Source organism: Ochlerotatus camptorhynchus, unplaced genomic scaffold (assembly GCF_037179485.1).
Source record: "Ochlerotatus camptorhynchus isolate MF236.1 unplaced genomic scaffold, CSIRO-AGI_Acam_v1.1 ptg000099l, whole genome shotgun sequence".
Lineage (NCBI taxonomy): Eukaryota > Metazoa > Arthropoda > Insecta > Diptera > Culicidae > Ochlerotatus > Ochlerotatus camptorhynchus.
This window is the reverse complement of record NW_027040589.1, coordinates 3,020,413-3,033,402: the sequence shown is the minus strand read 5'-3', so window position 1 is coordinate 3,033,402 and position 12,990 is coordinate 3,020,413. Positions and strand designations below refer to the sequence as shown.

Genomic DNA, 12,990 nt, shown 5'->3' with positions numbered 1-12,990 from the left:
ATAATTTTCTTAAGATTGATGTGCTTAAATTTGTGAGATCCGAACGCATTTCATTACAAAAAAGCATGAACAAACGATCATTGCTCGTTCAAAATCAGTAAGCTTTTAAGGCTCCCACAATCGAGGTCTCAATCGTTGTTATGAAATAAATATAACCAAATTGATTGTTTCACCATTAAATAATAGAAAGCCTCAATATTGGTCACAGAAAACAATTACCCAACCACAAGTTGCATTGACGCAATTTGATTGAATAGCATCTTCGCGAGTTCCTCCATATAAATTATCTAGCTACGCCAATGGGAACCCGGTGTGATGTGAGAATACCTGGGAGATGTGATTTGAATTTTTGGACAGTTGGAGATCTTTAGAATGCAACCTGATAAAGCTGAAGTCCAAAACAAATATGTTGAGGATTTTTTGCAGATCTATGATCAACTGGAGGTGTTTATAAATAATTTCTGGGCAAGCTGGTATGTTGAGAGGGTATCTGGGAGATATGATTTGAATGGTTGTGTAGTTGAATGTTGATCTATGATCACCTGGAGGTCTTTGGAATAGTTTCTGAGTAACTAGGTATTAGAGAGAACAACTGGGAGTTGTGATTAGAATTGTTGCGTAGTTGAAGATCTTAAGAATGATACCTGATCAAGCTGAAGTCTAAAACAAATGTCTTGAAGATTTTGTGGAGATCTCTGATCACTTGAAGCCCTTTGAAATAATGTCTGAGCGATATAATTTGAATTTTTGTGCAGAATGATACCTGTTCAAACTGAAGTCTTGGTGGGCGTTGGCCAAATTTGGATTTTTCAGATATAATCCTAAATAGGACCTAGATTATTTAATACTCTAGTAACCTCAAGTCCGTGCTCATTGTGATTAATCAACACTCAAAGGGGTAAAATTGGAGTGTAGAGCGCACTGCCCACTGGATGATTCTGAAGCCTGGCCAAGTGAGTGGGGATGGGTTTATTTGATTGAACGTCATTTCCAATGTATATATTGATACATTAAAACCATTGGCATTTGAGATAAGACAGAGATAGGATGCGGAGGGCCCGCTTAGGAGGATTGTAACCCATGTTATAGTTTCCATTTATTAAATAGTTCAGATAGGCTAGAAATGACAGGTTTATAGTAAGAGAATGTACCATATTGGGAAAGCATAATTTTCATAGGGTTCAGAGCGGCTGAGCTGTTCGTTTGTAGTTTGACCTTCCTTCAAAACCAATTTTGGCTCTACAACAATTTTAAACTTGTTCTGCATTATTCACATGTTGCAATTGTTGAAAAGAGCTCGATATAAGATAGGCACAGAATACAGACGTTGAGGCTCCAAAATTTCTTTAAAAACATGTGTAAACATTCCTATTCGACTTAAGCGCCACTAACGGCGACTTCCCCACTCAAAAACCCTCTTTGACAACAAGATGGCGCTGGCGTTGCAAAACTTACACTAGACACTAAGTGCTGGTAGCGCCAAGTGGCAATTTTCAGCAGATAATTTATCGATACTAGCGCCAAATTGGTCGAAAGTGATAAATTTATAGAGGAAATCAGGAGATGCTAGCGCTACGTAACGGCAACGTTTCCACTTAACTTTATACAAGTTTCTGACCGAACTTGGACGTCTGATCTCTGTGAGATAGCTTAATACAATGAAATGCCAAAATCTAACCGAGTAGTTTAGCTGTTCTGATTTCGGTACAGTTTGTTGAGGTCGGGTATAGTTTCTGAGTATGGATGACCATTTTGAAATAACTCATATTAAAGGGCGAACACGAAATTATTGCGACACCGAAAATGTCATGCCAATTTTCTTATAATGTTTAGAATCAAACCAAAATTTTAGGGTAGTTTTATACATATATTTACTTCAAAAATCAAAAGAAAAGTTAATCGATGGAGCCTTGAGTGTAAAATTGAACGCATTTTCGCTTGATGCCCTCCATCAAAGTCTTTACAGTGTCATCCGGTACCATTTTCTCAGTTATTTTCTATTTTCTTAACATGTCCTTCTCCCCTAATAAAAAATAACCATAAACGAACGATAACCCAAATCATTGAACTATTCCACAAATGGTTTGGATGATACCCAGAACACGTCGTTAAGCAAATTAACCATACAATTTTTATTAGGGTCGTCTTTGACTGTCTTCTTGCTCTTCCGAAGTTCCCGCTTCATTATTGCCCAGTACTGCTCCACCGGGCGCAGCTCCGGACAGTTTGGCGGATTCATGTCCTTTGGAACAAAATGGACAGAATTGGCCTCATACCACTCCAGGACACTTTTAGAATAGTGGCATGATGCCAAATCTGGCCAAAATAGCGGAGCTTCGTCGTGCTGCTGCAAGAACGGCAAAAGGCGCTTCTCGAGGCACTCAGATTTGCAGATCTCGCCATTTACTGTGCCCTTTGTCACGAAAGGCTCACTCCTCAGTCCGCAAGAGCAGATGGCCTGCCAAATGAGATATTTGGAGGCGAACTTTGACATTTTCTTCTTCTTAAATTTGTCGTCCACATCGAACTTGCTCTTGCCGGTGAAAAACTCCAACCCCGGAATTTGCTTAAAATCGGCTTTTATATACGTTTCGTCGTCCATCACACAGCAGCCATATTTTGTCAGCATCTTCTCGTAGAGCTTCCGTGCTCGAGTTTTAGCCGTCGATTGTTGCCGCTCATCGCGGTTTGGGAAGTTCTGTACCTTGTATGTATGTAGTCCAGCTCTCTTCTTTGCATTCTGGACGTAGCTCTGCGACATGCCGATCTTTTTAGCCAAATCACGGCTTGAGACGTTGGGATTTGCTTTAATCATCCGCTTCACCTTTCCCTCCGGCTTTTTGTTCTCCGATCCCGGTTTTCTTCCAGCTCCTTTGCCGTGGTCCAACGTCAACCGCTCCTGGAACCGCTTCAACACTCTGGAGACGGTTGAATGGTGAATGTTCAACATTTTTCCCAACTGTCGGTGCGACAGGTCAGGAAATTCCAGGTGGAATTTATTCTCTCAACTCGCGTTGGTTCACCTCCATTTTCTTGAATCGAAAAACACGACTTCGAGTTTGACAACATGTACACAATACACATCAATGAGAAAGTGTGCAAAATTTGGTTGATTTTTACCCAATGGTAAAAAAGTTATGCCCTGTTGAATGTGTCGCAATAATTTCGTGTTCGCCCTTTAGCACAGCGTAATAGTTTTATTGCTAGGGAACTTTCTTCTGAGATCGTCTTTTCTTCATACAATTCTCATTATTCATACTATACTAATCATGTTCAGTCTTAGAAAATGTTATATGTTTAAGCCCCGTTCTAGATTTTTTTTTGTTATTCATATCTTATGCATTGCAGCTCGTGAGAGGTTACCAAATATGGGTTCTTTTTCTCATCCGCAATAGTTTGGGGGAGGGGGCGATCTGAGAGCTGAATAGAGGCAAATAAAATAGGGAACACAACACCATGACCCAAACGACTAACCAACGCATGCAACTCACACTTAACTCTGTTCTATTTCTTTCTTCCCCTCATGTACCAATATTACCTACCTGAGAACAAATGGGAACACGGCCAGATTTTCAATAGGAAGAAGGAAAAAAACGAGAAAACGTGAGAGAGTAAGCAGTCAGAAAGGATTAGGCCATTTATACTGGACGGAACTGGTAAATAGGATAAGAATTGTAAAAGGTGTGTGCTTGCATGATTTATTAGACTGATGCAAAATTTGACTTTTTCGTTCCACAGTGCTTAAATGGTTTCAAATTGGGTCCTGATTAGCCTCCCAAAGTTACAACTCATTTGGTTAGAAACAGATTTCGCATTTGAAGTTTGCATGTAAATTACTATGGGAAATCTCAACTTTTTGTTCATTGCCTTCTAGTCTTTTTCCATATTGATCTGCGAAACAGTTCGATAACCATTCTTATAGAAAATTTTCTCAGCTACAGCTTTGCTGAAGATCGTTTCTATGTAAAACGAGACAGGAAAAAGTTATTAATTATTTAAGAGATTGGTAAACTTATGACATGATCAAGCAGCTGCTCTGTAGGCAACACTGTATTTTGCAACACAGTAGCCATGATTTTTGTGTCCTATTCAACGCCTCAGAAACACCAATGTTGCCCAGTGCTGTAAATTTTCATATCATTCGATTGAAGATGAACCACTACAACCATTCAATCAATTCTGTGTAAACGAATTCTCACATGACCATAATTTGAAGAGCCCCTTTCTCATTCGAAGCTCATTGTCACTGTCAATTGAGTCACTCAGTATCATTTGATATACGACAGTGGAGTATGGAAGAAATCCAGGAAAATGGTCCCGAACAGACAAGTCGACCCGATGTCGGATCAATGTAAGGCTAATTTAAGGTCGATGTCGACCCAATGTCGTGTTAATGTCGGGTCAATTTTGGGTTTATGTCGGGTCAATGTCGGGTCAACATCGGGTTGGGGTTTGATAGAAGTCAGGTTGGCTTAGCTTTTTCGCCGGAATGTCGACCAGAGCTCCGTTTGTGTGTAGGTTACACTCAATCGAATGATATATAGCGTTTCTCAAATGAGAATGATCCATGCCTTCGTCAAATGACTAAGCAACTGATATCACCCATTCGGAGGAGGTCCCCTTTGATAGCGAATAGCTACTTTTCTCATTTTCATCAAAAATGTTCAAATGATTTTGAGAATTTACAGCACTGATGTTGCCTGCTGAGCTTAATTGAGCATGATCATAAGACATAAGCGCATTGAACCATTGATAACTTTCGATCCTTGCATTTAACCAAAAAGTGATCTTGAGCAAAGTTGTAGCTGGGAAAATTTCCTACAAGTACAGTTGAAAGTTTTGAAGCAGACCGATATGGTGAATTATTAGATAGACATGAACAAAAATCTTGGTTTAACCATAGTAATTCCCATACAAACTTCAAATGGTTTGTGCCATCTCAGTTTCTCACCAAATGGGTTCAAATTTTGAGAGGTTAGTCAGGATCCGATTTGGAATCGTTTAAGTATTGTGGAGCAAAAATTTCAAATTTTGCATCACTCTAATGATTTATCTATTTTAGAATTACCTATAAGCCACATGAGAACCTCATTTCCTTCAATTACTACTCCATTGCTATAGCAGCACACACCTAATAATGATCACTAACATTCATATAGTTTCAGCATTATCGACATTTATAATCAAAAGGTGAGTTGTAAAGTATAATTACCATGCATACACAGACAAACAGACGTAACTCTTAGAAAAACTTGTTCTTGAAAACATAGTATCTCAAAACATATAACCTCAGTAACGACATCTCTCTGGCTTCTCGCGGAAAACAAGCTTGCTCGCTAACACGTAAACAATATTGCATAAAAGTTCTATAGAATATATACAAACGTCAAAGTGATCCGATGCCAGCGCTGCGGCGAGTAGTTCGCGGAACTGATAATATTCAAATCAAACGTTAAATGCATGAACGAAGATACACAATGAAGAGTTACGTCTGTTTGTCTGTGATGCATAGATACAAGTTAATGTACCAGAACCTGGACGGACACGAGCCTACTCAGGGGAGGACCCGGATACGACCACCCATGTGTGTATAGAGTTTCGCACGAGCTGACGAGTGCAACGGGAAGGACAGTAGGTGTATAGACTAGGGGGTTAGTCCCTAGATAAGCCAACTTAGCGGTTGACAAAGCCTATACACTGAACAATTACAATTACAAGAATGATACCTGTTCAAACTGAAGTCTTGAACACATATTTGAGGAAGTGAGATTTGAGATGTTTGAGGAGGTCTTTGGAATATTTTTTGAGTAACCTGTTATTTGAGAGAATATCTGAGAGATGTGATTTTTCAGATGAAAGGCAGATGAAGATCGTCAAATTCAATCATACATGATCAAGCTGAAGTCTTGAACAATTATCATAGAGTGTTCATATCTGGATAGAGCTGGAATTAGGGCCTAACAGCTTTTTTAAACAATGACTTCTCTTGATGATTTCTAGACATTCAAGGCTTGCCCACGCAAACCAACATCATCATCGGGTAGGGAAAGACTTTCCCTATCCGATGGTTATATTGGTCTGCGTGGGCGTGCATTGAATTCCTAGTAATCATCTATGGAAGTCATTGTTTACAAAAGCTGTTACGCCCTAATTCCAGCTCTATCTAGATATATCCACTCAAATCGTTGGTGAAATGAAAATTGGTCGTCCAAAATATGATTGAAAGTTGTTTTCCAAGGAATAAAATAATTTTAAAACGTCCAATTTGGACACATAAACTGTTCTGGATAAACGGCATAGAAAAATGGGTCGGATGATTCGATTATCTGGAGAGGAATTTGTTTCAAGCCTCCGGACAATCGAGTCCGACCTGTAATCATCAGGGTGAGTTCCAATTGTATCAAAAGCTAGCTCTCATCCATCTGGAAAACTTTATTGAAGATTTTTTTTCAATAGCCTGCTTCCTTTAAAATATTTAGCTGATCTAGATCAAACTATAGTGATCTAGATCAAAACGAATGATATCAAAAAATAGATCTCTTATTCACCTGAAAAACTTTGCCGAGCACACCAAACTTCTATAACTTGAATTTCAGGAGTTATGAGGTTTTGTCCGTAAATTTATATGATTGGCCCCACTGTGTTCCGGCGCACAACTTAGAGTTCTTTGGGCACTTTCACAGTTGTTAATTGTGTTGAGAGCTCTGTATCCTGTACCATTTTGCATTAGTATTATTGTGTGGCAAGTACAATCATACTCTATTGCCCAGGGAAGTTGAGAAATTACCCGAAAAATTCCTTGACCGGACCGGGAATCGAACCCAGCTGCCTTCAGTATGGGCTTGCTTTATAGCTACGCCTTTACCAACTGAGCACCCAAAACACGGAACATGTAACCGAAAATAAAACAAGTTAGTATCAATCGAAATGCTCATTGTAATGTCATAAATAAACCAATTCAAGTTAATTTTCTAGTTGAGCGGTGATAATGGCATAATTCAATCCCGACATGTTGATACCCAAATTATAACGGATTCGTATCGGTAACAAATCCAATCAAAAGCCAAGCCCATATTTCAATTTTGCGTGTTTGATCTATATCATCTACCTATGTAGACACTCAGAGGCACTTTTATTCGTCGTAAAGCAGAGTGAGATAGATGATTAGCTGGATGTTTGGGTTGCCCCTAGCGAATGCAAGATGTATCTAGGTACAAGGTGCTCTGACTTGCAAGCAAACAACTATTGAATGGGACAGAAAGTATGCCTTTCCATTTTATTCCAGTAACTGAAGGTTATCCATTGAACTGACGTCAACGATGCTGCCTTTCCTGACTCCTCTTCCCGCGCTCCTTTTTGTCCACAAACGGAGTATACAAGAGCACCTCCTATAAGCTCAAGACATCTTAAGCGAATGGTCACGATGGAGCGTTTCTAAAAAGTAGTATTTGTTTCGCTTCACGCAACGAAGATTTGAAGTGAATTAGAGTTTAACTTCAGTACACATCTGAAAAAAAAATCCACCCAAAGTATCCACCACTACCTCCCAGAATAGTTCGCATTTAGTCGCAATTTGTTTCTGCCTGCGAACGAGCGGTTAGGCATTGTTGGTCTGGCCGTTTATATAGGAGGGCAGGGTAGGTGCATCCCGCGCCCCCCGCAGTTGATTAGATTATATACGCTAGCATCGTCGGTCGGTTCTCATTCGATTCGCAATCAGTCATCTGTGAGCGGTTTTGCGTTTCACTGCACATCGTCAGTTTGCATCGAACCGGTCGAGGTGGTTGTGTTATTAAATTCACTGTGGAAGTTTGAAGAAAAATGAGCTCCGAACAAGAAGTCGCCGAGTTTGGATTCGAGGTGAGTCGATGAAGAAAAATCATAAGTCAGAACTTCAATTTCCTACGACGCGGGAAATGTGCAGATCGTAAATTTTCACCCCTCTAGAACGGGTTTGTTGGTTGTTGGTGCAAATTAGGCGTATTATTTTTTGCCAAATAAAGCGTCTTCACGCGCGGATAGATAAATCATGTTTTATGAAGGCAATTTGCACGTTATCGAGTGTGCCGGTAATGGGATACCTCTTCCGTTTGAATTTGTCTAATGTTGCTCGTTTGAGTTGTGTGTTTAAAGCGAAGCTCTCTCCCGGGAGAGAGATGGGCAATTTGTTGCTACTGGCTCCCCCTTTCACAGCGTTATCAATTTGACATTATTGGAATACTAATGGCGGTGGTGACTTAAAATGCCATTTAGAGGCTTTGAATGGCGTTGCCGGTAAGACATTTGGCTGAGAATAGAACTGGCATACAAGCGTCTAGATCTATTTTGAATTGTTGTCGTTGTACTTGAGTAGGATGTAATTGCTTTCAGGAATATGATCCAAAAATCGATACATGCAATTGCAAAATGAATCGGTACCTAGATATTAGGCTGTCCCATTTTTCCTGAGTTGTCCTGTTTTTTGCTCTAATTCCAACACAAAGATCTACTCCAATTACTTTGTACTAAAAACTAGATTGATCTAAAATGCAACCCTAATAAAAAAAAAAGTACCATACCCGAACGATAATCCAAATGATTGAACTATTCCACAAATGGTTTAGATGATACCCCGTCGTTAAGCAAAATAACCATACAAATTTTATTATGGAAAGGAGTGGCTAAACAGGATCCTATCAAACTTTTTTCGACCACTAAAGGTCCCAGGCTGGGAATTCCAGCTAGGTGACCAAAGTTATCAGGAACAGCTATTTTTCAATATAAGCACTATTTACAAACGAAAGTAATCGTTCAGATCTATTTTAAGTAGTGATTTATCATTGATTTTCAAGTTATTTGTATTTTGAAACAAAGTGATTTGTCGTTGAAAAATATGTACTGTATAACACATTTAAATCAAAATGATTATCATTTGAATCGGCACCACTGTTTTCATCCATTGAATATGATTAGTTTTGCTTTTGGAAGCAAGTGAGAGAAGCTCTTCTCCATCTGCACTCGAAATAATTTGCGCTCTAGAGCGTGGGTAATACGGAATTGTTGCTGTTTTCAATAATAGTGTATTATTCAGATAAGTTCGATAACAAAACATTGCCAAAATTATCAAATTTATTGCTCAATGTCTCGTCTTGCCTCAATAGTAGAAAATGCCCGGCGATGTTGTTCAATATCACTTGCAAACATGTGATCTGGGTAGTAATATGATATGGTCATATTTTGAATAACATATAACAAGGCTTGCAGTATGAAGAAGGGTTTATATTTATTTAAAAACAATTTTCAGCAAAAATTAAATCGAAGGATATATCGTTTAAACTTAAAGTGATAGATTGTTAATATCAGTATGGTTGAAATTTCGAGTTCAAATCACAGCACATCAACAACGATGTGCAGTACAATCTAAAATGAAGTGATATACTGTTGATTTCATCGTGCTTCAATATGATCTCTTCCAAGGGATTTGCACTTCGAATTGAAATGTTTGGCAAGTAGTGCAAATTCAACAGCAAATCACTTCACATGAACATGATGTTTTTTTTTACCGTGTAGAGAGAGTATACCAGTTTTAACACTAGTTGTTGGGACTTTGGACCAAATCTATTTTTTATCACATTCGGCTGGGCTCACAGATGGCTGTCAAGCTGCCATCAACGTCGATGCCGTACTAATTAAAAATCAAGAGCAAATTTTCATTACGTCGAATGTAACAAAGGTAAACAAAGTCGAGCTATCAGGGTCAATCGATGCTCCTGCTATTACACTATATACTGTCCGAATATAGGATCACATCCCATTTTAAAATTTTATTTACCAGTCGAATTGCTTTTTGACGTAATGACCTTCTGATCAAAATAGTTTTCGATATTACTTAAGTCACCCGATTTCTATGGAGATGCCGTTTGTCTTAAGTAACAGCACTGAGAAACCCGTGAAAAGTGTACTTTCGTCGTTTCGCTTTCTCATTATTAAAGTGAATAAATCGAACTGTTTGTTGCTAAGATGATTTCGGTGGTCCTAAAATGATGAATACTGCACGTAAGGAAACGTAATCGATAATTCTCCCGAATATCCTGGTAAATACACTTTGACTTAAGTAACAATAGGGGCCACCAAACGACGTATAATAACTTTTGACTCAAAAACCATTATTTCTTAGCATAAAAGCTAGCGATTTGCCTTTGTATGATTAAAACCCGGCTAAATATGTTAAAAATTGCTATCAATATGAGATTATATGTGTTTAATTGGAAATAGGAATAACCTTTCGGTCATCAAAACAAAACTTTATTTTTCTCGGATCGGTGTGAATATTACTTACGACATAATGAAAATTTGATCTTGAAATACAGTTTTAATTTGTTTAACTTTACGTGTCGCGTTTTTAATACTGCCACCTCGGAAATTCGTGACCGTAAAAGTGGCGACTCGGGAAATTTGTTTTTTTTTTCCCGCAGTGAAAATCGTCGGGAAAAGTGTCGCACGCACGGAAGAGACGACGGCTCAACATGGATGATGGTCACAACCGCAATCTGGGCCCGGGAAACCAGCCAGCACCAGGAATCAGTGGACAACGAGTTCAGCAACCACCTGGAGTGAACACCCAGCGCACCAGATCGCAGCAGGATCATCACCCACAGCCAAATCCTCCGCATCCAGCTCCAAATCCGCAACCGGCACCAACCGAAGCAATTTTAGCCCACCTTTTCCAAAACCAGCAGCAGACTTTTGCACACCGATACATGCAGCAACAGTAAACACTTTTTCACCAAGCATTGCAGTCGATTCGCGTTCAGGTACCTCCAAACCCTGAAATCATCCTGGATTCGCTGCCGAACAACATTGAAGAGTTTCGCTACGAATCAGAGGGAAGCGTCAAGTTCGCTGCTTGGTACGCCAGGTACGACGACCTGTTTGAAAAAGATGCTGCTCGAATCGCCGAAGAGGCCAAGGTCCGCTTGCTCATGCGGAAACTGGGTGCTGCGGAACATGAGCGTTACGTAATTTTCATCTTACCGAAGGTTCCGAAAAACATTCCGTTCGGTGACACAGTGAAAAAACTGAAAACACCTTTCGGTGCTGTCAAGTCCGTTGTAAGCCAACGGTATCGCTGCCAAAATCCTACCGAAGATTTAATTTCGTTTGCCTGTCGAATCAACAAGAGCTGTGTTGAGATCGAACTGAGCAAGAGTACCGAAGAGCAACTCAAATGTTTAATGTCCACTAAAGCTACTTTTCATGTTCGTCTGCACCGTATCAATCAACGGTGAGCAACGCCAAGCACAATTCTACGTGGTGTAGAAGTCCCTTCAGCTGCTAGGGATCGACATGCTCGATGCTTTTGGGTTGTGATCTGTGTATATCAGTGCCTACTTCAACCGTGTCACCAGTTCTTCTACCACTGTGGACACCCTCAAGGTTGCATTTCCGGCAGTCTTCCGAAGTGAACTTGGATTGTGTACGAAAACAAAACTCAAGCTAGAGCTCAAGCAAGATGAAGAACGAGTGATGACGAGTTGACGAGTTGGACAGATTGGAGCGCGCCAAGATCATTTCATCGGTTGATTTTTCCAACTGGGCTTCCGCAAGGCCAACGGTTCCATACGGATTTGTGGGGATTATTCTACCGGCCTCAATGATGCCCTGCAGCCGCACCGGTACCATCTCCCGTTACTGGTAGACATTTTTGCCAAGATAGCCAACTGCACCATGTTCAGCCAAGTAGACCTTTCGCATGCCTTCCTCCAGGTGGAAGTCGAAAAAGATAGCCGGGATCTTCTTGCCATCAACACCCACCGAGGATTGTACCGCTACAACCGTCTACCATCAGGAGTCAAGACAGCACCAGGAGCATTCCAGCAGCTGATAGACACCCTGTTGGCTGGTCTCCTGTGTACTTCTGGTTACCCTGATGACGTGGTTGTTGGCGGAAAAGACGCTTAGGAGCATTGGACCAATCTTCGTGGTATTTACTTAAAACTCTTTACAGGATATCTTCGTCTTTTTTTTATTTTCATTTGATTCATCCTAGAATTCCATCATACTTCTTTTCTGGATTTCCCTAAAATAATATTGATAATATCCTAACTTTTTCAGTAAAATTCTAAGAGTTCTTAGCATTATATCTTGTAATCTCTTATAAATCACTCCAATTCCACAATTCCCTCAAACTGGTAATAATTTCCAAGAATTGGCATAATTTTGTCTTCATTTTTCTCTATGAAATGCCCTTCAAATATTCTTAATAATTTCCTTGGTACACTCTTCAGAATGACTGGCACACTCTTCTCAGACTTATCCGATAATTCCATTTGAACTACTTTGTAGGTAAGGTCAGAATTATTTTGAAGTCCTATGTAGTATTTCTTAAGGATTCAAGTACTTTGCCAGAATGGTCTTGAAAGTGTTTCAGAAATTACCAGATGTTATTTTGGCATAATTGTATTTAAATTTCTTAAAATTTAATTCAAATGAATCTCCATAGAAACATTGGAAAGAATTCCATTGAAACTATTCTCACGATTCGTATCAGCATACTTCATCTTAAGAATTTTCTCTTCCGAATTCTAACTATTTCCTTTCTTTACAAAATCTCCATGCAATTGTGATCAGAGTTTTTAAAAGACAATTGACACCGTTTTCTACCAGAGGTTGCACAGACTGCACACTTAACACTAGACAACTGACAACATACAGGGAAATTTTCAGGTTGCGAAAAGTTACACCGGCTGGAGCGAGAATCGAACCCTCACTTCGTGGCACTCACAATACGCCTTAACGACGGGTGACGCCGCACGACCACGAAGCCCACAAAGATAGATGGAACTCTACTCAGAATTAACTTGAAATTCTCCTTTGCTTTCACAAAGAATTCGCATCACACTTCAGTGTAAACTATTTTTAGAATTATCTTAAAATTCAGAATTCTAGGGCAATTCAGAATTCTAAAGTAATTCAAACTTCTAAGGTAACTTAATATTCACAGGTACTTTT

The 12,990-nt window shown here is 39.6% G+C and overlaps 1 protein-coding gene across 2 annotated transcripts in view; it reads left to right on the top strand.

Moving 5' to 3' along the window:
- The window catches only part of Naam (Nicotinamide amidase), a 256,895-nt gene that overhangs the window by 75,462 nt on the left and 168,443 nt on the right, over positions 1 to 12,990 (top strand). Inside the window, exon 1 of one of the 2 annotated variants that reach the window (XM_065219142.1) lies at positions 7,701 to 7,860. The exons of the other annotated variant lie outside the window; for it this stretch is intronic. Coding sequence (XP_065075214.1) covers positions 7,822 to 7,860 — 39 coding nt within the window. The 5' untranslated portion in view covers positions 7,701 to 7,821. Of the gene's footprint in view, positions 1 to 7,700; positions 7,861 to 12,990 lie in introns of those variants that run through there. 2 annotated transcript variants of the gene reach the window in all.